The sequence below is a fragment of the Symphodus melops genome, assembly GCF_947650265.1.
Source record: "Symphodus melops genome assembly, chromosome: 10".
Classification (NCBI taxonomy): Eukaryota; Metazoa; Chordata; class Actinopteri; order Labriformes; family Labridae; genus Symphodus; species Symphodus melops.
This window is the reverse complement of record NC_136700.1, coordinates 14,487,713-14,513,779: the sequence shown is the minus strand read 5'-3', so window position 1 is coordinate 14,513,779 and position 26,067 is coordinate 14,487,713. Positions and strand designations below refer to the sequence as shown.

The window sequence follows — 26,067 nt, the reverse complement described above, 5'->3', positions numbered from 1 at the left end:
TTGTTTATTACAATAAAAAGCACAAACACCAGCTGTCCTCCTTCGATCATTTATAGATATGCTGCTGTTGTCGGAGTGACAGGCGTTGCAGCCTCTAATGGACAAAGCCATGTTAAAAGTTGCCAAGTGTGACTATCACAAATCCCAACACAATGCCTGCCAACGACGTGCTGTTGTGGCTTACAAAGTAATATTACATAAGTTTAACGTTGGGGAATCTCACCTGTTCGTGAGTCTCTTTTGTAATAATATTTAGGCAAGAACTAAGTGTTCACAGTATTGCTGCAGACCCGCCTGTGAGGAAATTCATCATGTTTATTGTGTAAACTTGCATTTAAAACACTGCAATGATCAACAGCATCTGAGCAGTCACTCTTTAGTTATGTATTAGGCAACATAAGTTTGGGTGGATAGCCTGCTCTACTCTTCATTCCTTGACCCTTGTTTTTTTATCAATCTGTTTTTTGCTGATGACACTGGGAAGTAGGATACGGGAAGTTAGGTTCCTCTGAACAGGGCTGCTGCCTCTGTTTCCTGTTGTGTCATCTCCATCCACATCCCCCTCCCATACTCGAAACAGGAAGTGAGAAGCAATTGGACAAAGTACTGCTCAATTCAACTTTGTCCACACATTTGGAAAAGGGACACACTGAGTGAACGGAAATAAACCTATTATTTTAGTAAAGATTTAGGTGCCTGGCAGGAGTAGAAGAGTATATATTTGCTGCTGAAATAAAAATGGCCTCTTCTCATGTTTATTTTATGCTTCAGCCAAAGTGACACGTGTGTTGTTGTGTGTTCTTAAATCTACACATCCACCAAGATAGAGATTTTTTTTTTTTGTCAATGATCACACCTCTCTCACCCACCCTCCTCTTTTTCTTCCCCTTCAGGGTCACCTGAGTGAAGGCTATGGGAAGCTGTGCAGCATCTACCTCAAACTGATCATCACCAAAATGGAGTTTCACATCAAAGTGAGTTGGCCTGGCCTATAAAACCCAGCAGCAGACTCCCTCATCACTCATTAACTTTGTCTCAGTCTCTCATTTTAGTGCAAGTGTGTCTCTGCGGGAGGGAATAGAAAGTTCTGATGTGTATACTAATGGCCTCTCAAGAATCTGTAATGTAGCCCTTTTTATGAGAAGGCTGAGCAGAGGAGTGCAGGGCTAGAGAGGCGGTGTTTATGCTTTCACAGGAAGATGTGGTTAGTTGTTGTTACTGAGGATTACGGGCAGTTTACCAAGAGGTAACGAGGAAATTAAATCAGCTTTTTATTTCACCTTTCTATTCTTAGTTATTACTAATACATAGACTCGCTCATACACCAGCATTCGGGTTGAGTTTTTGGATGCACACAAGCAAAACCAAAAAGTAAAAACAAACTCTTTGAACACATCAGGATAAAGGTCAATTAATTATCAATCCATTCTTTTAGACGGTCTTCTTGTATTAACTTGTTTCCTGATTATGATTATTTTGTGTTAAGTGTTCCTTTACTTTATCTTAGAATTACTTTCTAATTAGAAAAAAAAATCCCCTTTTTCTGGCATCTTCACCTTCCAGATGGTGGAAAAACTACAACAGTTTTTTTTTTTTTTTTGGTTTAGAGTTTTGTGCTACTGCAGCCAATCGACAGCCTGTTTGATTCCGAGCCATGCTTTGCTTGGTTTGGCTTTAACTGGTGTGAAAAAAATCACAGAACACACAGGAGCAGTTAAAGTCCTGAAGCATTCGTCTCAAGAAGATTATCTATCCACCAGCAGCAGCGGTGGGAGGAAGTGTTCAAAGTTTGCTCTCTGAGTCGCTGGAATCAACACTGGTCTATGACATGCATTTTTGTCCTGCTTTGATTCATTCTCACCACTCATAACTGGGTTGTTAAAAAAAAAAAAAAAAAACACAGCACACTACGTGCTGGAGGAAAAGTTGGGAGGCAGTAGCTCAGTCTGTAGGGACTTCAGTCTCTACAGACTGAAGTCCCAGTCCCAGTCCCAGTGCAAAGAAAATCTTGAAATTGGGCTGGTAGTTGGAGAGCTGCCAATTTACTTCCTGAGCACTGCTGAGGTGTCTTTGAGCAAGATACCCTCCCACACACACACACACACACACACACACCTCAGGAGTGTCCCCTCACTCAAACATCTCTCCGTTAGTTCATGTCCATAGGATCCTGTTTGTGCAGAATTCTGTGATATAAAGTGTGCTTCAAAGTTATAACCTAAAGTATCAAGTAGTGTAAAAATAAAATCACACAAGAAGCGTAGCAGTGGCTCAAATATGTATATAAACAAAGTTTATGAGTAAATGTGAATGATAAAACAGGAGAACTATGTTCTTATGGGATGAAGATGAGTGTTATCTGCCTTCTCGTGGTGATAAAGTCAAATCTTCCTCTGAATGGTCATGTGATTGTTTTCCATCCATGGACGTCAGGACCGCTTCAAGCGTTCTTCTATTTTCTTCTCTTTCAGAATCCACGTTTCCCTGGCAACCTTCAGATGTCAAACAGACAGCTAGACGAGGCAGGAGAGAACGATGTAAACAACTTGTGAGTGCGACTCCTTTTTGTTATTGTACTTGTTTTGCGGTATGTCGCCGTTTCAGAGTGAAATTCAAATAAACCTGAAAAAATAATTCGTAACGCACCAGCGTTCGCAGCCAATTTAAGAACTGAACCATTGCGGTCATTTTAGATCAGTAAGAGGTGTTAACGTGCACTCTTTGATGATAAGTTCCCACTGTGATCATATAAAAACAGACCTGTGTGCTGACTGCTTGTATAAAATGTTTCTCTCTCCTTCGTCGTTTCCCTCCTTTAGCTTCCAGCTGACAGTGGAGATGTTCGACTACCTGGAGTGCGAGCTCAACCTCTTCCTTGGTGGTGAGTTCTTCTGGTCAGACTGTCTGCTCTGGTGCTTCCAGCTGTGCTTATCCGAGCACGATGACACAAAGACTGATGACACACAATTTCACGCTTTGACAGACAGACTGGGTGACGCTGTGTGACTGATAGGCGTCCTTCTCATAATGGTGCACAGAAATAGATGCAGTAGATGATATCTGCAGTTTCATCAGGGCTCAACCTTGTCTGATTCAGTCTGCTAAAACCCTATTAGTGGTTACACACGGTAGGCTGTAGCCCAGCTGCTGAGTTGATGAGTCATGCCGGGTGAACGTCTTGTTTTAAAAGCATGCACAGGGCTAAAAAAAATAAATAAAAAGGTGTCTGGGATGTGACCAGGAGCTCAGAAGAAATGATGGAAAAACGACACACTCCCTTTCAATAATGAGGAGGAAATTACAGCGTGTTTCTTTATGTGCGTTTCCATTTATTCTACTGTCTGAGGGGCACGTTATCTCCTCCAAGGCTATATTCTACATTCAAAGGAACAAAAAGGGACCTCTGCTTGCTTTCACATCCACAAACGTTTGAGTCTGTCTTTGCTCACACACCCAAATCTCTAAGAGCCTGTCAGCTTCCTCGTTTGGTCCGCTGCATCACATCATCGAGGAGTTAAAGAGGTCTGAGCTGTCTGAATGTGTGAGTGTATAGGTGTGTTTGTGGGGGTTTTCTAGCTGTGCAGGAAACCACGCCCTTGCAGTGCACAGAGGCTCTCTTGGCCTGGTCTTTTAGGGTGGGTGTGAACAGGGCGGCGGGGGAATGAAAGAAGGGCGTCATGAGGGAGGCAGAGTGGGAGTCGTACAATCCTGTTAGTGTTCAGAGAAGTTACCTCAACTTGAAACATTTGAAACAGCTCGTGAGCTATGTGTGGCTTTCCACTGTTTAACAAGTTAGTTTTACCAAAAGAGGCAGCAAAGTAAAGCAAGAGCACAACTTGATTGATGGTGAAAGATTCTCGATTGTTCCTGCCTGCCTTGCTGTGTTCATACCTGCGTTGTGTTTTTCCCATGACAACTGATATTGATCTCGTGATGAAATCTATTGATCTGCTGTTTGTGTCTCTCTTTCCCTCTCTCTCTTTCTCCCTCTCTCCCTCTCTCTCTCTCTCTCTCTCGCTCTCTCTCCTCTTAAGTATTCAGCTCCCTCGACATGTCTCGGTCTGTGTCGGTGACGGCGGCGGGTCAGTGTCGTTTGGCCCCTCTCATCCAAGTCATCCTGGACAGCAGCCACCTGTACGACTACACCGTCAAGCTGCTGTTCAAGCTGCATTCCTGTGAGTGACACACGCATCTCTTTATGGTCAAACTGTTTGGACACGGTCCGGACCACTCATAAATTTAGATCAGCCAGTTAAGTTCTTTATTCAAACAACTGAAAATCACATCTGTGAGTATGAGCACTATTAAACCTCTTAGGGATAGGTGTATAATGGTATTTACTCTTAATTTACTCCACTTAATACTTGTAATACCATTAATGATAACACACACACTTTTTAAAAAAAAATTTAATCAGGCTAGAATTACCTTCACGATGAATAAAGTTTTAACTTATCTTACCTTATAGAAATAGTCTGTGAATACGAATAAAGGGTGTTGCTTCACCTCAAAGATTCAAAGATGACATGCACCTCTCAGAGTTAAAGCATTTGTCCGACCCGACACCAGCTTTTCTCTGTTTCTGACGAGGAGCCTTTGATGTATTCATGCACAAAACCCCGTCCTCCAAGTTTGCAGTCGATCATCATCTAAAGAGAGATTACCTGAATGGTTTTAGTGTCCCAGTGCTGACGTGTTTGTGATTTGTTTGTGCTCGCAGGCCTTCCAGCCGACACTCTCCAGGGTCACAGAGATCGCTTCCAGGAACAGTTCAAAAAGTACGATGCACGTTGCACACTCAGGCCGTTCACACGATTAAGGCTCTGAGAAATATTTTGAATAAGTCTTACCTTTTCAATTCTTCTCTGATTGTCGGTCCTCTCCTCTTTTCTTGTTGTTTCAGGTTAAAGAGTCTCTTCTACCGCTCCAGTAACCTGCAGTACTTCAAGAGGCTCATCCAGATCCCACAGCTGCCTGAGGCGAGGACCGACTTTACTTTCATTTGTCACAGCTCAACCACGCCAAAGCTCTGACGTTGTTTTAACAGTTCTTTCCAGTTCATTAATGGGGTTCAATGGGTTCCTTAATCCTTGATCATTCCCTTTCATCAATCACAGAGTTTAATCATCGTATGTTTTATAATGTCTTGTTTCTATATAATCCTTCATTTAACTAACGAGTGCCCATTAATAACACGTTATCTCAAGACACTTCAGAAGAAGAGCAGCTAAAAGAGTTTACGCTTTCTTTTCTCAATATTGATCCATCATGAAGCCCAGCACAATGCGACAGTGAGCAAAGTTACAGAATAAAAAAAAATGCCTTTAAGAGGCAGAAACCTCGAGCAAAACCAGATTCATGTTGAACAGCCAAAACTTTGTTTAGGCCTTTGTACAGTGGGAGATACAGGAAGAAAGACTGAGACAAACACAGCAACAACACCTATCAGTAAGAAAGATTCATAGTCACAATGTCAGTAATAATGGTAAACATATGTGTAGTATTAGCAGTAATAGCTAAGGATGACAATAGACTGATCAGTGTAATACATCTGCCTGCAGCTGCTTCAGTATTAGGCATGATTTAAGCTTAAAAACAATCACAACCATAGCCATATAATCCACGTTCATCTTTCCCTTTTTTCTGCATTCTAAACAGCCATATCTGCATCTTTGTTTATCATTGTCTCAAGACGACATCAGAGCACAACTTTTTGTAAAAACGAAGCCAAGAAATAAAAATACAAGATAAAAAAGCTTTTAACTATAACTGCAACCATGTTAATGTGAATTAAGTTTGATACATATCCTACATGATATATTATGAAAGACAGATGTTCACAGATGTTTCTAAACCACCTGAATGGATCAAAGTGAAGCGGAAGCTACAGGCTGACTTAAGCTACTCATCTTCTTCATTTGCTCAGATGCATTTAACGGACTTCCATTTCTAACATTAAGCAACAAAAACATACACTGCACCTCCCCATGGCTGCACTCCTCTGCTCTTTGTTAGGTGGGAACAGTTTGAATACGCATATTTCTTCAGTGAATCTTACTTAGGAGTGCTGGAGAGGTGAATATATTTCAGGATACTTTGGGGACACACCGCATTATGGACATCTTTCCTTAAACTGTGCCGAAGCCTGACGGACGCTCAGAAAGAATCATTTACTGTGATAAAAGTGACTGAAATTCTATCTTGTGATTCTTGCAGAACCCTCCTAACTTCCTGCGTGCGTCAGCTCTGTCGGAGCACATCAGCCCCGTGGTCGTGATCCCCGCCGAGTCGTCTTCCCCGGAGTCAGAGCACGTGGTAGAGACGGACGACCTGGTGGACACAGACCTCCCTGTTCTGCCGGTATATAAAAAAAACTAAAACTACACAAGAATCCCTGAGTGGTTACTTCTTCAAGGCAGCTCTACTTGTCGTGTGTGTGTTTGTGTTTCACTGGCAAACGTTTGTTGTTGTTGATGTTGTATTAAGCTGCCAAACGAAGAGTGATGTTGTGTTTGTGCGAGGAGATGGGAGGAAACAGCTGCAAAGAGATTCATAGATGACATAAGAGGAACTAAAAGCTGCCAGCAGTGAAGACATGAACAGACTCCCTTTAAATACATTTCTATTAGATTCCTGTTAAAATGATCAAAGAAGTGGTTTACAATGCTGTACATATATATATATATATATTATTTACATCGCTGTCTAGTTAAGCTGAAGTTATTATATTTGTAAAGCTGGATTATAATGAGGTGATTAATGGCAGTTTAGACACAATCCAGCCGTAACACACCTGGACAGTGTGATAGGGATCCAATATTTACCTTGTAATCTTAATCAGTCAGGAATGACCAGGACTCATAAATAACTATTTCTGGTTAGATAGCTCTAACTCATAAGTGTCGTTAAGTCTAACTTGTCTTTTTTTGGATTTTCCTCGTTCAGGCTCCAGTGGAGACTAAGTTTGACGACCTGTTTGGCACCTCAGCAGCTATAGACCCCTTCAACTTCAACAGTCAGAACGGCATGCGAAAGGACGACAAGTAAGGCCCGAAAATGTCAAAGAATAGCTTACTATAGTTTATCAATCAGCGAGTAGATCATTCCTATTGCTAATTTTACAGCCAAGAAATGAAAGGGTACATCGAGACAGAAGTCCACAGAGGACAAAACTGATCTTTGGGCTCTTTGGTTTGATTGTTTGATTGTTTTTCTGTTTCAGTCAATAGTGAAATGTAGCTTTTTAACAGATTTAATTTTGACTGACATTTTGTTTGTGACCATCAGAGACCGTCTGATTGAACAGCTAACGAGGGAAATCCAGGCTCTCAAAGACGAGCTGGAGTCTTTCAGACTGGAGGTAAAGAGGAGACTGCTGCTTCATTGAGAGCTTTAAAAAAAGCCATTTCTTGTGAAGGTTAGAATATCCAGAAACGTCATTTACGCCCCTCAAATGTATTTTCCCATTCCCCCACGCTCTCCCTCTCTCCAGAGTGGTCGTTTATGCCAGGCGCTGCGGGGGCGTGTCAGCGAGCTGGAGGCAGAGCTCGCAGAGCAGAGCCACCTGAGGCTGCAGGCTGCAGGAGAGAGCGAGTTCTTGAAGGCGGAGCTGGACGACCTGCGGAGGGTCCGAGAGGACACGGAGAAGGAGCAGCGGAGCCTGACGGAGATAGAGAGTGAGACCAGGCTTAACAAACAGCTGCTACTTTTATGTCTTCCATTTGATGTACAATATGATTCAAAGATACTCATCTTTAATCATTCAAATCTTTTTTCATATACATTTTTTTTGGTTGTATTTATTTTTGTATAGTCTGACAATTTTCGTTGTAAAACAGTGTGTAGCATAAAAGATGCTGTAATCAGCTACAGAACAGAAAGCACGATTAATGTGCACACTCAGCACAGTAAACATCTCTCCTTTTATCGTTTTGCCTCTTCATCTCCTTACTTTGAGTTGGCTTCAGGACTTCTTTACTTCTTAGTTCTTTAGATGTATGAATGTTGTGGCAAAGATATTTGATACTGTTGCTGTCATAAAATAATGAAAGAGTTGCATGAAAATGTGATAAAAATGTAAAAAAAAAGAAAAAGGTGAACTTACCTTGAACTTGATGGCAGCATGAAAAATGAGCTGTTGTTTGTTTGCTTGTGTTTCTTACCAGAAAAAGCTCAGGCCAACGAGCAGCGCTACACTAAACTGAAGGAGAAATACAGCGAGCTGGTTCAGAGTCATGCCGACCTGTTAAGGAAGGTGAGAAAGACAAATCATGTATATAAGCCCCCAAAAAACCCCTTCTCTCTGTCCTTGTCCTCTCATTGAAAGCACTGAATCTTTCAGTATAAATTAGAATCAGAGGCGTTGCTTTTTAACAGGTAACTGTTGGGGACCCAGGCCGGTAAGAGGCCCGAGGGCTGGCACACTTTAAAACACAGCAGTAGCTAAGACTATGCAAATTTTACATTGACAGTTGGAAACCTCCCTTAAAGGGCCCCATCTGACAGCAAGCCCTCTCATTGCGCTTGTGAAAGTCACAAAAGAAATGCAGATAATGATAACTGTTGTCATTAACATAAAGATGGTTCACCCTGGCTGGAGGGCCCGGGTAAAGTTTTGCCCCGGGTCCCAACAGACTCTGGAATCGCCACTGACCTAACCTGCCATTTTCTGTCTGTTTTTGTTTCTTCCTCTTTGTACAATGACCCTCTGTGTTTTTTTATGTGCGTCTGTGTTTAGAACGCCGAGGTGACACGACAGGTGACGGTGGCGCAGGCGGCTCAGGATGAAGTGGAGGCAGTGAGGAAAGAGATGCAGGAGAAGTTGAAGGCTGCTCAGGAGGCTGCGGACAGACAGGCGAGCGTGTTATCTCTGCAGATCACGTACAGCAAGGCCCTATTATTGAGTCTGACTCGGGAGCTGATGTCTGAAGTGTGATTACGGCTTTCCTTGCAGGAGAGGGAGCAGCTGGATCAGCTTCAGGAGCTCCAGAGGGAGCTGGTGTCCAGCAGGGTGGAGCTGGACTCCTTGAAGACCACCGCAGTCTCATCCCAGCAGGTTCCTCTCCTCTCAGCTTCCTTAGACTTATAGATGAGAATTAATCTGCTAACTAGACCTCATTGAAAAGTGATTGTTTTAGCAGTCTTTAATTTATTAGAAATACGCGATGAGGGCTGTTATGAAAGTAAAAACAATGATAAGAAATTGTCACCTTGACTAATCTTTAAAAAATCAGTCTTGGTTTAGCATTTAGCTGTAAATACTCCAACAGGTGCTTGATCCTAAAGTCTAAACTGAGTTTGTGTGTTTTATTTTTGCTGTCACTCCTTCCTTGTTCATGTCATGGTTCCTCCCCGTCACTGTTTCATCCTCCTACAGCAGACCTTCAAACACACTAAACCATCGACGTCATTCATATGCTAATGCCTTTCTTTCTCATCAGTGAATTTATGTGTTCCGTGTTGGGGGAAGTTGTTTAGACCGGAGCAAAGTCTTTTTCAGCCTCAGCTCTTCCTCTTCCTCCTCTCTCTGCATGTGACCGTCGTGTTTGTAGCAAGTGGCTTACTGCATCTGTTTATAAAAAAAAAAAAAGAAGCTATTAAAATCTGGTTGTGTAAATCCAGCCGCACGGTTTCCTTTTGCTTCAGTGCACTCATATGTTAGTCTGAAACAAAAGGAGTGACTGAGAAATGACTTCTGTAAGCCATAAGTTCACACTGTTAACCTTCACAACCCCTCTGATTGTTCGTGACTACCTCCTCATCTCCTCCGTCTCTGCCTCCTGCTCCTCACATCCTACTCACGCATCAGCTACTCATTACCTCCGTCACTTTCTGTCCCCCTCTCTTCATCCTACCTCATCTCTCTTCTTCTTCTTCTTTTTTTTTTTTAAACACACATTTAATCCTTTCTGTCACATGCCTGAAATGTCCAGATCTCACTACAGCAGCTGCTGCCGCACAGTTTGAGTCCTTGTTCTTATCATTTCTGTTTCTTCTTCGTCTTTCAATGCTTTTCGTCTTCTTTCGGATCTGCCGGTGCTCAGACTGTAAGTCTCTTTACTTACCTGCATGACACTTTAATGCACATTGTTTTATTCAGGCGATGATAATTATTTCACTGTCTTTCAGCGCAGAGTGTCTGATGTAACTATTCACTCAGAAATCATAATCGTTGCATGGCAGCCACAACGGTATTTAGTGGCTTTAAAACTTCACCTCTCTGGAGATTATATGCCTCTTCACAAACTTATATGGCTGCAACATTGTTGTAATCACTGTTGTTTTTTAGATTATTACTGTGAGGTCAGAGCAGGTAATTTCATGCCACATGATTTAATGACGAGGGCCAGACTGATTTTTGGATTTTTGGGGCCGATACAGATTTTCAAGGGTTCATTTTATTTTACAAATCATTTTTAAAATACAAAATACAAATTCCATACACATATGGTAGTCAATGATCATGTAAAAAAGGGTAACCCCAGAAGCTTCTGTAGCTTATGAACGGGGGCCCAGAGACATCAAAAAATATTATTTTGATATTAGGGAGGAAAAATATATCCCATATGATATACAGGAATATCCGATATGATTTTTAGACTTATCTTCAGGCTGTAGAGATAGATAGATAAAGATACATTATAATGAAGACAAGAAGGTCATTAAACTGGAACATAACTGTGCATTCACTGTACGTGCATCACCACTTCTCTCTCTGGAGGGTGATCGTGCTTGTTGTAATCCGTAAAGCACAGTCAGCTGGGGACAGAGAACTGCTACTGTCATAAATTGAAACTCAAATGAAATGCTATTTAGCTGGTGAATAAATGAAGTTATAGTGGCACATGTAGCTGAGATAAATATGGGCTGTCGGGTTCTTCTTTCCTTTCTATTGTTATGCGCTGAAATCATCATTTCCTCCCTGCAGTCGAATGAGGTCCTCAGCACCCAGCTGGCCACCCTGGAGTTGGAGAAGGCGGAGCTTGTGCAGTCCTTGACAAAGGTGGAGGCGGAGCTGGCTGTCCAAGGGGAGGCGCTACAGCAAGTCCAAAGCTCTCTGGCGTCTGAGAGGGAGAACGGCGTGAAGACGGCCGAAGCCCTGCAGAATCAGCTCAATGAAAAGGTGAAGATCAGTCATTTCTCAATTAGGATTTCTTAATTAGCTTTCTCTATTAGGTTTGATAAATCAAGCGTATTTCTTATCTGTTGCAAGCCGACATTGTTACCCTCTGGCCATTTCTCAAAAAGGTTGGTGTTTGATGTAAAAGCATATCTGTGTGCGTCCTCAGGAGAGCAGGGAGCAGGCGCTGGAGAGCCAGCTGGTTGCAGCTCGCTGGTCCAGTCTGCAGGGAGCCGTGGAGGAGGCGGAGAAGCTCATCCAGGATTCTCTGGTTCAAATAGACGACCCGGCACACATCAGCTGCACCAGCTCTGCAGGTCAAAAGCTAGTGCTCATACTCTACATCACAGCACTGAGCTGTCATTATCAATATTCAGTCGTGGGGTGTTTATTAGCACACTGTGTGCAGTAAAATCTGTGTGCATGTTTGTGTCATATCTCTAGTCTCAAAGTCTTTTTTTCATCTCCACAGACTACCTTGCCTCCAGATGTCAGGCCTCCATTGATTGTATGGAGCGGCTGCACTCTGCCAGAGATTCCTTTGTAGCAGACAACACAGGTGGGAGCCCTCAGTTAAGCGCTGTGAGGGTCATACTGTGTATTATTATGACACCAAGTAATGCAGTAACTAATGCATGAGTTAACATTTTTCAAGTGTTATTGAATTTCATTCATCATTTTAGCAGTTGTAAATTTAAAAAAGTAGATTTAAAATATATAATTTTTTCAAATATTGATACTTGTCCACAATGAGACGATATAACACAAAATATCACATTACTATGCTGTATCGATTTTTTTTCTTCCACCTCTACGAGCTGTTATCCTTTCTCAAATATTCACATTAAAATAATCCCAATAAAAACAAACTTGAGTGCACATTAATATTGATGCAGATGTTGCTTTTAAACAGCTGCATTATTGTGATGTCTAGATGATCAATGATCTGCACACACGATGACGGTACACTACTAAAGATGTGGAATCATTTGTTCTTCTAGCTGTTTCTGAGCTGGTGCGAGTGGTGACCCAGTGTGGCCACCTGGTGGGCGACACCATCGTTCAGGGTAGTGCCACCTCTCACATGGTGCCTGTGGAGCAAGCTGATGGTGAGTGTGCATGTGTGTGAAAGAGAGAGAGAGCGAAAGATGAGAAATGAAATGAACTCTCCGCTCTTTTCCTCACATTAATCTGTGGGCCAGTGTGTCGCTGTGCTGACATGTCTGTTAGCAGGTCATAACTCCTTTAATGAAACGTGTACACGAAGGTGGGCTTTTAGATCATGCTTGGATGAGTCTGTGGAAGTCTGAACATGCTTCAATACAAATACATTGTCCTTACTGAGACAAAATGAACTCATGTACAGGGGTCAGATTGAAGCCTCTCGTGTAGCTGCAGCTCTGAAAATCGATTCAGGCGCATTCATCATGCGTTTCTCAGTCCTTCACGAGAACATTCAAATCCAACATCTGAAAGCATGTGGAGGTAGTTTTGGTTTCCCTCTCCATCAGAGAGCCTGTTAGGAGGTGTTGATACCTCAGGGGATGTCAGTGTGATTATAACTGCAGCTGCAGAAACTAGCACACACTATTAGTGTTTACAGAAGGCGACATGTTGTATTTAATTAGAAAATCAAGTGTTAATAATATCCCAGCATTAGACGTGTTAACTGTAACACTTACTTAAACATATCAGATTGAGGTGTTTTGTTTTTTTCTTGAAGTGCTTGTTTGTGAAATGAAATGGCGATAACGCATATATCCTCCTCGTCTTCCTCAGCCCTGTCATTGAGCGTGAAGGCATGCGGAGCTGAAGCTCTGGACCTGCTCAGCCACATGAAGCAGCAGGACAGCATCGCGGGAGCAGACAACTGCAAGCTGAAGGCAGCGCTGGAGGCCATCCTGACCACTGCAGAGGTGTCTTACTTATGTAGCACTTAGAGATGTGATTTCAATGAAAAGTGCCTCACAACTCAAATGTGTTCTTATTTATTACGTCTTCACTCTGATTCGGCACATACAAAAGTAGAAAATAACAGCATAGGGGTTGTGACAGGATGAACCGTATTAAATTAGATTGTTTGAATGTGCGCTTGGCTGTCTTTCTGACATCAGTGTCTCTTTTTGTATCTTTGTCCAGAAACTGCGTCCCCGGGGTTTGGAGCTACAGCAGGGGGAGCTGGGAGATCTCGTGGAGCAGGAAATGGCTGCCACCTCTGCTGCTGTGGAATCGGCAGCTTCCAGGATTGAGGTGTGTGTGTGTGTGTGTGTGTGTGTGTGTGTGCCACCAAATAGAATGATTAAAAAGGAGTTAGCTTATATTTGTGTATGTAGGAGCCCTCTGAATGCTGTGAAGACTTTGCCCCCTGTTTCACTTCACAGCTGTCTTAACTTCAAAGCTACTTTTTTTTTTTTTGTCTCCTTTGTTGATCCCGACAGGAAATGCTCAACAAGTCTCGAGCAGTTGATACAGGAGTCAAGATGGAGGTCAATGAGAGGTAAAACTCTGATAAGGGGAGGATGGGTTTGGGAGCTGCAGAGAAACAGACTGTGATAACTTTCCCATGACATCTTTTATATATGATGGGCTGTCTCCTGAGTAAACAAGTCCTTCAAATGAAAAACTCATAGTACTTGAAAACTTCAAAAAAATCTTTCATCAAAGTATGAAAAGATTAAAAGATCGACTGACAACTAATATCAAATCTCCCAAAGCAGAAAGACAGTGGACTCACCAACAAACCTCTGTCTATGGCTTTATTATGATTTCACTGCAGGAAGTTGTGTTAAGATTAACAAGCCGAGCAGTTATGACGCCCTGAACAGAGGCTGCAGTCAGCGGCCACGGGTTCAAGTTGGGCTTCTGCCCCTTTGCTGCATGATGTCGTCCCTCACTCTCTCTCCTCCCATCGTTTCCTGTCCCTCTGAGCTGTCCTATCCAAGAAAGGCAAAATCGCCTCAGAAATAAAACTTAAAACAGAGAAGATCAAAGAGAAGTGAAAGAAATATAAAAGATTAAGGAACTGATTTGTCTGTTCAGGAGAAATACAGCAGGCTGAGCCTCCAGCTTTGTTATTGTTTCACATGACATTTCAGGGCAAAAGCAGACGGTCACACACTGAGGGCTGAGTGCAAAGAATATCTATCAGCTCAGGCACAAAGCCTGCCTCAAAGTGAGAAGTCTGAGGCCAGAGTTGCACATAGTTTGTCTGTCTGCATCAATGAAAAGCTGTGTTCAGATTCTCCATACTCCATAGAAAGTTCATACATCTGCAGATTTCATTAGTTATTCAAAGCTTGTGTTTCTGCTCGAACTGTAATCGTCGGTTATTTGTTGGCTGCACAGAAATCTTTACTAAACCATCCAAGGCTGCAGGAACATGAGCTGTAGGTTTGTTATTTGAATCGGCTTTGTCTGATATTATTTTAAGTTTGCATTGCATCTCATATTCCAGTTTGTATTTTTGTCATTTTCAAACTTCAATCAGTGAAATAAGATGTTTTATTCATCTGGATAATATTTCCCTATGTGCACAAATCAAGCTAATGAAACGCCTCTGTCTCTCATCTCGCCCAGTGAATCATTTATCAATGATGATATAAAAAAGCTGTCTGCATCACTTCTGTAATAGAAAATAAATTAAAACAGGCACTGAACTTCAAATGCTACATTGCAATTTAAGTCAGCAACAAAACAAGTGTATTTCCAACTACTCTTGGGTTTTTTTCTGTTATGACGTTTGATCTTTGTCAGGATTAAAGATATTTTACACACTAGTCAAAGTTGGCTCAGGCTTGACACTGATCACAATGTTGTTTCGCAGCAGTTTATTGGATACACAGCATGTGAGTGTTTGTGTCCTTTGTCGCCCCCTGCAGGATTCTGGCCTCCTGCACAGAGCTGATGCAAGCGATCAAAGAGCTCGTTGTGTCTTCCAAAAATCTGCAAAGGGACATTGTGGAGAGCGGCAGGGTGAGTTATGATGCAGTTTATTGTAATGTGCTCGGATTTAAAATGCAATTATGAAAATATCCCACCAAAACCTAGCATGAATCAAGCACTCGTTACAGTATGATACAGTCTCTATTTTTTTATATAATATATCAAACGGCTTTGTATTAGATTTCACTGTATTGTAAAGATCCAGCTCATACTGTGTCCAGGCTGTTAGTGGATAATTCCATGTTCTCTCACTAAATAACCAGCTTGTTTTCTTTGTCTTAAATCAGAGTAAACTTTATAATTTGGAATTTGGTTTGCTGGCCAGACAGGAAAAAAAACATATATGTTGTTATGGACTCTTAGAAACTACAGCAGACATTTTGAATTATTTGCCCATAAAGATTAATGTTTTTTTTCTTCTATTGTACCTGTTGTCATGACAGACTTCAATAAGTGTGACGTGAAACAAACGTTTGAATATTTTCTTCTTTTTTCTCACCACTAGGGGGCAGCCTCCATGAAGGAATTTTATGCCAAGAACTCCCGCTGGACTGAGGGCCTGATCTCTGCCTCCAAAGCAGTGGGATGGGGTGCTACGGTCATGGTGTAAGTATCAGTCTTCTCTTTCAGATACAGTGCTTATGTTCACAACAATAACGGCAGGAAAGTGTACTGCAAGCTATTTTGCTCGGCCTGAGTGCATTTATAGCCGTCAAGAGTGAAAGAGGTGACCTTGAGAGGGAAATAAATAAAGACCATCAACAAGACTGTGATTAAGGTTTAAGGCTTAAAGACCATCGGTGCTTCCACTTGTGTAGCTCTCAGCTTTATTCTGCTCTGTGTCATCTCAGAGACGCCGCTGATCTGGTGGTGCAGGGCAAAGGGAAGTTTGAGGAGTTGATGGTGTGTTCACATGAAATAGCTGCCAGCACAGCACAGCTAGTGGCTGCCTCTAAGGTGAGCATATATTACATCATTTAATATGCAGGATTTTACATTTCATACACTTTCAATGATTTTAATAGGGTGTTTTATTCTCCAGGTAAAAGCAGACAAAGACAGTGCCAACCTGCAGCACCTGCAGCGGGCCTCCCGTGGTGTAACACAGGCCACTGCAGCTGTCGTAGCTTCCACAAAGTCTGGGAAGTCTCAGATTGAAGAGAAAGGTGAAATGCAGAGTCCAATCTGACTGACGGCAGGTTCACAGAGTCAGTGGAAACACAGCAGATATTTTAAATGTATTTGTTGTTCCTGTTGCAGATACGATGGACTTTTCCAGTATGACTCTGACCCAGATCAAACGACAGGAGATGGATGCACAGGTAAGCATAGATAAAGCAATCTACAACACAAAGTAATACTCAATGACGGTTTCCCATCTTATCGGACAATAACTTAATTAAGCAGTGAGTTATTTCCTGTTGTGTCAGGATTAATAGAATGCAGCTTTGTCATTTTATAACCAGATACAGTTTCCACATTAACTTCTGAAGGTTCATTGTTTTTCATTCTTTGAGAACTCATGTTCCAAATGTGTACAAACTCTTCACTGCACACTGAAAGAAAAACACGAAAAGCTCTGGACCTGCGTACACACAGCCCTTTGTTTGAACGCAGAGTGCTTCTTTTTGACATTTATTTTTAGAAGTCCAAATCAAAAAAAAAAAAACTTATGTAAAGGCTTATTGGAACCTGGGGAATCAGAAAACAATGTAACCAACACTAATTTAGTTTACCACTGCTCTGCTCTGAAGCTAGCATTAGCAGTTTTAATACCTCTGTAGCCGCTGCCGTTTAAAATTCTAGGCACTCTGCAAAGCTTTAGGTGAAAACATGTTTTTGTGTGGTAGTTTGCTCTTCCCCAATCTCTTTCCATCAGACAGTTTGCTGTCCTGTACGTAACTCGTGTAAATAAAGATCTGTTCAGAATTGTAGGTTTTCCATGCTTTGCGAGTGGGAAATGAGGAGTGTGTGTCCATGTTGTCTAAGGTTCTGGTCCTGGAGCTGGAAACTCGACTGCAGAAGGAGCGAGAGCGTCTTGGCGAGCTGAGGAAGAAACATTACGAGCTGGCCGGAGTCGCAGAGGGCTGGGGGGAGGAACAAGAGGGTGAGGACAGAGGAAAACTTTTTTTGCAATAAACATCGACCATGTAGTGACACAGACTGAAGTAAGTTTGCCTCCTCTTTCCTCCACAGGCACAGGTTGAGACCTACATCCCCTGTCACCGCCTCCTCTTCTCTCTGCTTCCTTCTATTTATACACACACTCTTCAGTCATTTTCTCCCGTTTTTCTTCTTCTCTGATTTCTCTTCATCTAAGCCAAATTCAACGGTGCTTCTTTTCTAAAACCTGCTTCTCCACCCGTGTCCCAATGCTTCCAGTGAGGTTGGCACCAAGGGCTCAGCGACAATGGAGGGGCATCGAAAGGGAAGAACAAATGGATGTAATGATACAACAAAAACACCCAGACTTCACAGCCCCCTGCCATCCCCCCACAGGACTGTGTTGGTGTTAAGAAAAGAATCAAATCAAAAAGGATCTATTCTATTGAGTATTTATTGCGATTTTCTTCCCCATTTTGGATAACTCTACTCCATCCAGGAGTCGCAGCAGAAACGCTGCATGCACAAGTTCTACTCAAGACATCCCAGGATGCACTGCACAAGGGCCTTGCTCTAAGCAGGAATACAGAGGAGGGATCAGTGATTGTTGCTGCCCTACCCCAGCCTCAAAAACCATGTCCCTGTGTTTCAAAGATGGCATGCATGCAGTGTTTTGTTGTGAGCGTACAAAGCTGCTCCCCATGTGTCCGTGCAGTTTCTTCGTCTTCGTTCTTCACTGTGAGATATCACTGTGTTAAGTCCACACTCGCTTCACCGGCTGGTTCACTGGACTTTCTGCCTTTCACCTCTTCACCATTGTACCGACTGTGACTGTTAACTCAAGCTGAACCCCTTCTCTTTTTTTTTGTGGTATTTTATTGTGCTAATTTGTAACAGACACTTACATGGAAACTCTTCAAAGGGCAGTTTCAGAACAGGAAAGTGGCACCGTTTATTAATTCTTCTCCTCGTGATCTGTAAGACGAACAACTACCTCATGCTACATCGATAGAGGTAGCGGTGCATCATGGGAGGACCTGATGAGAGGGAACCATTGCCCAAACAGAATGATGGGGTCATTTTTGGTCCTTTTTTTTCCTTCTTTTTAATTGGTTGAGAGTGTTTTTATATATAAAAAAGAACAACACTTTGGTGTTTGTGTATTAGTCCTTATAGCAACAACAGCTCAAGTCTGGCAGGAATAACAATTTGTAAAATAAGCTTTTACGTCCTCGGTTGTGATATTTTTTCAGCTGTGAGGTCAAGCAGCACCACAACAAATCTGTCACACAAGCAGCCACAACTTTGCATTTGGACCTTGGATTCGGTTACATCACGAAAATGCAACAGAACTTTGCTCCTGGAGACGACCAAAAGGAAATCCTTAGAAGTTTTTAAGTCAAACCTGAATGTTAATATTGGAAAGTTTGGCGCTGCACAAACCTTTTTATCTGTAAAAATGTGTGAGGTTTATCGAGTGTTCCACATGATCCTGCCTCTTCAAATAACCCTGCAGGACCGATATTTGTTTGCTCGATCCTCCGTCGGATCATAATGAACTCTGAAGTATGCAGTACACAGACTGCAGTGTCAAATGCTTCCTCAAGACCAAGTAGCTGTGTAAATAAACGAAAGGCCTTTTGTTGTTGGAAGTAATCTCTGGTTTCCTTTGAAAAGCATCCCTTCTCATCTCTTTAAATACAAATTCAGTTCAATTGAATTAGGGATGAAAAATGGTGCACATTAATGCTAACTGTCACTAATATAAGAACCTTTGCTTCTATAAGAGGTTGGTGTTCAACCAATTTTCTTACCGAGACTGATGAAAGGACTCTCAGCCTGCAGCCAGTGGACTCTGTGAGAAGGCTGATCATGGCCTGTGTTTTCAACCCTGTCACCTTATTTCTCCTTTTTTGCTGTCTAACACTTAACTCAATAATGATGATTTTTCCATCTCTCTCTCTCTGTGTGACTTAGCAGACTTGGTTTTGACGCTCCGCCTCATCTGTGTGTATCATAAAAAGTAGTGACACTGGTTTATTTAACAGATGCTGATCTAATAGTATTTGCTTACAATTCCTTAAAACTATTGAGCAGCAGATAAGTGTGTCATGAAGAAAGAGAAATGTGTTTGATCAATCAGAGCCCATGTGCTTCTCCAAACCGGTGTAAACAAACAGCAGGTATTATTTGCAGAACTGTTGTGTGCACTGTGCAGGTCTTTGTGTTTGATAATGATTTTAGACTATTCTATCCCTTCTTGAGCTTGGGAAAAACTGAAGTTGATTTTGAAAGAAAAACTTGGGAAAATACATAAAAGGATGGATCAAGCTTCTTAACTGTATTTCAAGTGTCTTTGCAGATAAATGGAAAGCACCTTGAGTGATATTTGGATGTATTTTTTTGCCCAAATATTCTTTATTAACCTCTCCTCTTTGTGTTTTTTCTCTCTGTCTCTCTTTCTTTCTGGGGTCTGTGTCTGTATTCGTACCAGCTCAGCCAGCCTTCAAACTGCCTCACACTGTAGTCAAAGAGAAACAAATACTCACATAGCAACATTGAAATATGTCTTTGTATGATATACTAAAACTATGTTGGTGGGTTTGTTTTTATTTTTTCAGTTTTTGAAATAAATATTTCAACTTGTTAAAACAAACTCAGACTTGACACTGTTTTTTCTGTTTTACGATGCTGAACAAAGCAGATCAATCATCACGTCAGGGCGGGAAAAGGGTTATTTATACACCCTGAACACAGTCATGTATTGCCATTTTCCCTCCTCATAGTTCAGTCTTGGAAAAGGTGAATTTACTTAACAGTCATCGACTGATTAATTGCTTCAGCCTGTGTTCAATTAATCCTCTTAACCTGCTGATGAAATGCTCACAGGAAAAAAAAAGCTTGGCGAGTTCCCAGAAAATGAATGCACATTGCATTTAAACTTTTTAAAAGGCAAAGAATACTGCAAGCTTGTTTGTGCCTAGTCAAAAACTTTTACAGAGACTATAATCGACATCCACATCAGAGCAGAAATCTTAATGCACCTAATTGATTTTTTTGCTCTCTGTAGATTTTCAGTAAAAGCAATGAGTCATGCAATTTTGAGTGTTTTGTTGGCATTCAATTTAGCACAAGAAATGTTAGATAAAAGACTGAGTAAATTTCAACACAAAGTACATTGCACACACGATAAAATGGTTAAAGGATTTGAGCTTGTACAGCTATTTTCTAGACCCCCATCTATTCATCTAGGAGAGGTTGCCATGTAATGTGTAATTATAGGGAACTAATCCCATGAATAAACGTTGATATGCTGGGAATGAAGCATTTCCAGGTTAAGTGTCTTGCTCAAGTAGACAACAAACGTGTTGCTGCAGAAGCTGGGGATCAAACCCCCAATCTTCCAGTTGAGAGACCACCGACCGACTCTACCAAGTCCACTGCAGGACTTGAATGAATTGGATTAATCTGAAACAACTATGCTGAGATTAAAGAAATGATTGAATGATGAAATCTCCCTTTCACAAATTAGAAAAAAAAAAATTAAACCAAAATTGAGGATTTTGAATGTGGCGATCACACAAATAAAAACAATCCCATCAGGAGTAAGATTGATTCTTTTTCTATACCTTGATATTTAATGTCTCTCACCTGTTGCCAATAAGTTGGCGTTTGAAGAGGTGGTTGAGAGCGTGCTGACAATTTCCGTGGAAAAGAATTCCAGTGAGTGAACCATTACACATTTAAGAGAAAATAGGACAAGATATTTAGGAACATCTTAGTGCACACATACAGGATAAGAGCAGCAGAGAGATACAAAATCAACACAAACTAAAAGATGCTCCTAGCTGCCTTTCCTGAAACCCTCACAGCTGTTTTAATTTATGTTGGGACAAGGATCATCCAAAGAGAAACTCAAACTAAAAACTACATTGACTAAACTGAAACTTAATAACTGATAAATTGACAACACTTTAAAGTTGCATGAATTAATGTTCCAGGGAGGTGGAGACATGAGGGGATGTATGTAGCCTTTTGTTGTTGCTTTATTTTTTAATTTTATTGGCATTTACTTTTCTTTTCTTTTCTTTTCTTTTTTTAATTAATATGTAATATTGATTTTTTTTCTTCTGATTTCTCAACAAAAACACATTCAAACTGGGAATAAAGAGTTGGAAATGAGCATAATATGTCCTACATGTTTTTTAACTTCAAAACTTCTTGATTTCTTCCACTAAAAGTACTTAAAATGACCACAAACAATTTTTTGAATTCAACAATTTATAGTTACAAAAAAACTGGAATGTTGACATTTTATATATCTTTGATATGTTTGGATGGGGATGATAGGTACTTTTGTATTTTGCTTAATAATGCTGCTGAAGTCTCATTCACTCCAGAAGAGGTGAGATTGATTACACCTGGAGTCAATCTGGCACCGATTAGAGCTCCTCTCTGACTGGCCCGAGAGAAGAGGTAACAGTATTTATTGTCCGTGAGATCAGCAGAAGGTTGGATGGGTTGTTTTTGAGAAGGCTATGGGGAGGGCTTTTTTTTTTTTTTAAATAAAATATATATGTATATATATATGTATATATGTATTTATTTATTTAGCAGCATAAACTTTATAAATTGCTCTGACATGACATTTAGCCATGAAAACTGAGCAATTATACTCAACACAATTAAGGAGTAAAGCCAAATTTAAAAAATGCACAATATACTTTGTTTTCCTTGTGTCCAAATATGTTTAACAGGACGCAGCTTTTAATGTGCTTCCCTTATGAGTTTAAAGAGCTTTAGACTTCAGATTAATGATTGCTGCCAAGCTTTGAACTCAAACAGGATGAAACAAAGATAAAAAATAAAGCTGTAACTTTCCACAGCTAAACATGTCCTTGAAAACAAGCTCCTGATCGCCACAGCGCTCCCTTAAGAACAATGTTTCTCTACTTGTGTCGGAGTCTTGGTGTCACTTCATGTCTTTGTTCATCAGTGAGCATTATGTCTATGGTCTAATCTAAATGTTGCACAGATTGCGGTGCTGCTGTGTTGTTTTGCTCTGTGCTGCTGTGCTGCCACATGGGTAATGTGGTGGGTGGTGCCTATGAGAAACACTGAGCGGAGCTATTTATAGTCTCTGCAGTCCTGAGCTGGGCGCTTTACAGCAGGTCTCCTGGCAGACGCAGCAGCAGTGTGTCTGTGTTTGTCTCCCCTCTGCTCTTAGATACACACGGGATATATATGATACTATAAATCAGCAGGTTCAGATACAGCCTGATTCCAAGTGTGGAAAGAAATACACCCACAATAAGCTGAATTATGATCCTCATGAGCGTCATCTTACACAGATATCTAACATGATACAGATGTCACTTTTAAAATTCAGGTTTATTAATACATTTGTTTATTATTATTATTCTAATTTGTCTCAGTTCATCAAAGGCAGTTTCCCAAGTTTGTAATGGGCACAAAGTGTCTGCAAGGATTCATTAGATTTTTTTTCATGCTATTTAAAAGCTTTCTGCTTTTAAAATATAACCTTAGAGCAAACTTCAAAGTCCTCTCTGCTCATCAAACGTGCCAACATTGAACTGATAAAGATCAGTTTATTTATGTCTCTATATTTAAAACAGATGGCATGTTGCTATGCTGTTATCAGACTAACGATGACTTTGAAAATCTCAGCTGATTTGATCAGCCGACCCCTCAGTCATGACAAAAGAAAATACAGCCATAACTACAAAAACTGCAACAACAAAAAAAAACTAAAAGAAAAGTAATCATTCTCATTAAATCTCTTGAAGGACATTATCGGTACTTGCATGCATCAGTCTCGTTCCGATTCATTGTATTTAGTCCATTCTCTACAGTTACAGTGACCAAAGATGTGTGGGTCTTTTCTTTCTTACAATTTGACTTGATAGTATTTAGGAAACTTTTTTTAAAGATTGTACAGAGAGGCACGATCATATTTTGCATTTCCAATTCAAGATGGGTTGGTAAATTTGATCCAGGGAAAGTGTGCCATTTGTGTAAGTCAGGAGACTTACACAAGTGCCTATGTGAAATTTGTTGGTTTGATGGCTCTAATTTCAACAGCGCAGACTCAAAGGGTTTCAGAAACACCTTCTTTCATATCAAAGAGGTTTGTGTCTCTGAATGCTGGTGAAATGAAGTCTGTTTTGTGGGATTCGGGGGCATCCCAGAGCTTCATTTTGGAATGCATGTGACCGTTTTCTTCTGCTACAGACACTTGTGAGACAACTCCAGTTCTTGGAACTAGTTTGGTTCTGCTGTTTGTGCCATTGCATTGTCTTACCCTGTTTTCAGATCTAGTAAAGGGTGAGGTGGTCATGGCGGTGCAGAGCTCATTGCCAACGGAGGGTGTGGATGTTTTATTGGGTAATGATTTGGCAGGGGCAAGAGTGTGCAAAGATGACCCCCCCCCTTGAGGCATGACATTGATGTTGGTGATGCTAACCTATTCAGCAGCATTTTTATCGTGTTCCTGCAGAGAAGAGTAAACCTTTGGAAAAGGAGGTTGAGTTTAAGGGTGAAAATGGTATCGCGCAGCCAGCATCTTCCCATTGGGTGTCACAGTCGCTCATTCCTAAGTATGATGGTTCTAATAGATTTTGTACGGACTTCAGGAAGGGAAATGCTGTTTTTAAACCACATTGTTATTCATTGCCTCGTATTGATGATTGTGTGGAGGAGGTAGGCAGTGCTAGACCTTCTAAAAGGTTTCTGGCAGATGCAATTGCAATCATCGAGGAGCCATTGGCTCTTATTTGGGCTCCACAGTTCAGTTCAGGGACTGCACCAGTTACAGTATTTACTAACCATAACTCTCTGACCTTACTGTCCAGGATTCAGAAGAGCAATCAAAGGTTGATGCGCTGGTTGTTATTTTTATAGCCCTACAACTTCAATATCTGTCAAGGGTAGGGGTAACGCGATGCTTACATCAACCCAAAAGGGTCTCCGTTTTTTTTATGGGGGGAGGTGTGACTGCCCTAGCCTTGGTGTTTTTGCTTGTTTTGTCTTTCAGTGTTTTGGCTTCATTAGTGGTTGGTGGTGTGACACCTGCTGGTTGTTGGGAGACCAGCTCACCTAACTGTTGATTGCGGATGAGCTTCACCTGAGTGGAAGAGCACATAAGCTCAGTCTCACTCCCGCTGGACCACCAAAACTAACAGCCTTCCGCCATGATGTTTGGTGTCATATGAAATAAAATATACCTTAAAAGCAAGTTGACAGTATGGATCTTCACTATCTGTTATTGCTTAAACAAGCTGGTCGTAACAATTTTCAACAAGTTTTCCATGTGCACACACTACATTTACACTTAAAGAGGATAATAAGAGAAATTCCAGCCCTCACCTGGTCAATGCAAAAACGTTTGTTACGTTCAAAACCAAATGTATGTTTAGAAAAAGCATGAAAATAAATGTAAAAAAATACTTATTTTGTTATTATTTGTCCAAAATAATTAAAAGAGATGACGGAGGGATGTGCTGGAGTCTGTGAATCAAAATGTCATCAAAAACTGTACAAATTGTGGGACATGCACTCTTGCATTTTTTTTGTCCGCTTCTTTATACTCTAATGTCACTAATAGTGTACCTTTAAATACTCTGTTTTTATCTGACAGCTTGCAGTACCATTTTATTTTTTATAAGAATTATTTTCAAGATTCATAGCTCAAAATGTTAATAAACTAAATGTTATGATTTAAACCCATGCATAAAGACATCAGTGTTATTCTTAGAACTTTACATTCCTTTGATTTCTTTTGATCCAACTTTCACATTTTCAAAGCAGGGCCTTCACAGAAACGCATCCACATTGATATAGCCTATTTAAGCTTTACTTTATGCAAAACAAGCCCACGTACATCTTTACTCACTGTACCAAAGTGCTGGTAATATAGGCTAAAAGTCATACAGGGGCTGATATCGACAACATACATTATTGGATAGAGGAGAGCTCTTAATTTGATAATGATGATATGAATCCCCCTTAAAAACCTGATGGAGTAAGACACCGTGACCTATTTTCTAAGCCTGGCTATAAAAATAATTGTGATGAAATCAGGAGGTATTCAGGCTGTAATGGATACCTGAAAGGGCATCTGTATTGTACTAGCATCTGAAAGCACCTTCTGTTAATGGAAACATTTATGTGAAAAGCAGTGCCAGTCAAAATATAATTACTTGGGTTGCTCTCACTAAAGCCCTTAGATCTATTTTTTTTTTGTGCTTGCCCTGCACATTGTTGTCCAGCGAGGTGGGCCTCAGCCTGCACTTGAGTGCCTGATGCAGATGAGGTCACAGGAAGAAGAAAAAGGCCTTTCCCTCTCTACTGACGACTAAAGGCACATCTACCCAAGTAAACAAACAAACACTTTGCTCCCCCTCCCAGGCTTATGGTTTCCCTCAAAAACAAGAAGGAGCCACAAAGACGGCTTTCAGATCCTGAGGCAGACAACCAACCAGGACGCTCCATGACTGCCTAACGATTATCAATATCTGTTGCCACTTAGGAATCAAAGCAGAAGCTTTTAGAAGTGGGACAATTGTCAAAACAAACAAAAACAATATTCAGCAATTAGAATTAGAGGATTGTTGTTTTTTGCTTCACAAGTCAAGAGAGAGAGATGGAATGTTTTGTGTTGTGTCTGTAATGCAGCTGGAAAAGTAAATTAAAACAATTAATCAGAAACAGCAGCATCATTACATGGCATTTGGCTGCCATTTGTTTTGTGTTTTTCTTTTCAACAGCAATACTAGGATGTCGCGCTGGTGGTTTGTGTACGCGTTTGTGTGTGGATGATAGCTGTGTGAGCCATTAGAGACTCCAGAGGCTTCTGTGTGAGTGTGCTGCTGAACATCTGTATT

The 26,067-nt window shown here is 41.0% G+C and overlaps 1 protein-coding gene across 2 annotated transcripts in view; it reads left to right on the top strand.

Annotated features, from left to right (window-relative positions):
- The window catches only part of hip1 (huntingtin interacting protein 1), a 42,297-nt gene extending 22,477 nt beyond the window's left edge, over positions 1–19,820 (top strand). For both annotated transcript variants that reach the window (XM_079354661.1, XM_079354662.1), the window contains exons 5-31: positions 894–974; positions 2,472–2,548; positions 2,820–2,881; positions 4,035–4,175; positions 4,721–4,778; positions 4,904–4,979; positions 6,217–6,360; positions 6,946–7,043; positions 7,288–7,360; positions 7,493–7,676; positions 8,166–8,254; positions 8,738–8,854; positions 8,954–9,055; positions 10,928–11,122; positions 11,289–11,436; positions 11,592–11,678; positions 12,121–12,228; positions 12,899–13,035; positions 13,259–13,369; positions 13,558–13,616; positions 14,998–15,091; positions 15,567–15,667; positions 15,913–16,018; positions 16,104–16,227; positions 16,322–16,383; positions 17,051–17,168; positions 17,258–19,820. In XM_079354661.1, the coding sequence (XP_079210787.1) occupies positions 894–974; positions 2,472–2,548; positions 2,820–2,881; positions 4,035–4,175; positions 4,721–4,778; positions 4,904–4,979; positions 6,217–6,360; positions 6,946–7,043; positions 7,288–7,360; positions 7,493–7,676; positions 8,166–8,254; positions 8,738–8,854; positions 8,954–9,055; positions 10,928–11,122; positions 11,289–11,436; positions 11,592–11,678; positions 12,121–12,228; positions 12,899–13,035; positions 13,259–13,369; positions 13,558–13,616; positions 14,998–15,091; positions 15,567–15,667; positions 15,913–16,018; positions 16,104–16,227; positions 16,322–16,383; positions 17,051–17,168; positions 17,258–17,268 (2,763 nt within the window). In that variant the 3' untranslated portion in view covers positions 17,269–19,820. The remainder of the gene's footprint in view (positions 1–893; positions 975–2,471; positions 2,549–2,819; positions 2,882–4,034; positions 4,176–4,720; positions 4,779–4,903; positions 4,980–6,216; positions 6,361–6,945; positions 7,044–7,287; positions 7,361–7,492; positions 7,677–8,165; positions 8,255–8,737; positions 8,855–8,953; positions 9,056–10,927; positions 11,123–11,288; positions 11,437–11,591; positions 11,679–12,120; positions 12,229–12,898; positions 13,036–13,258; positions 13,370–13,557; positions 13,617–14,997; positions 15,092–15,566; positions 15,668–15,912; positions 16,019–16,103; positions 16,228–16,321; positions 16,384–17,050; positions 17,169–17,257) is intronic.
- The last annotated feature ends 6,247 nt before the right edge of the window (positions 19,821–26,067 follow it).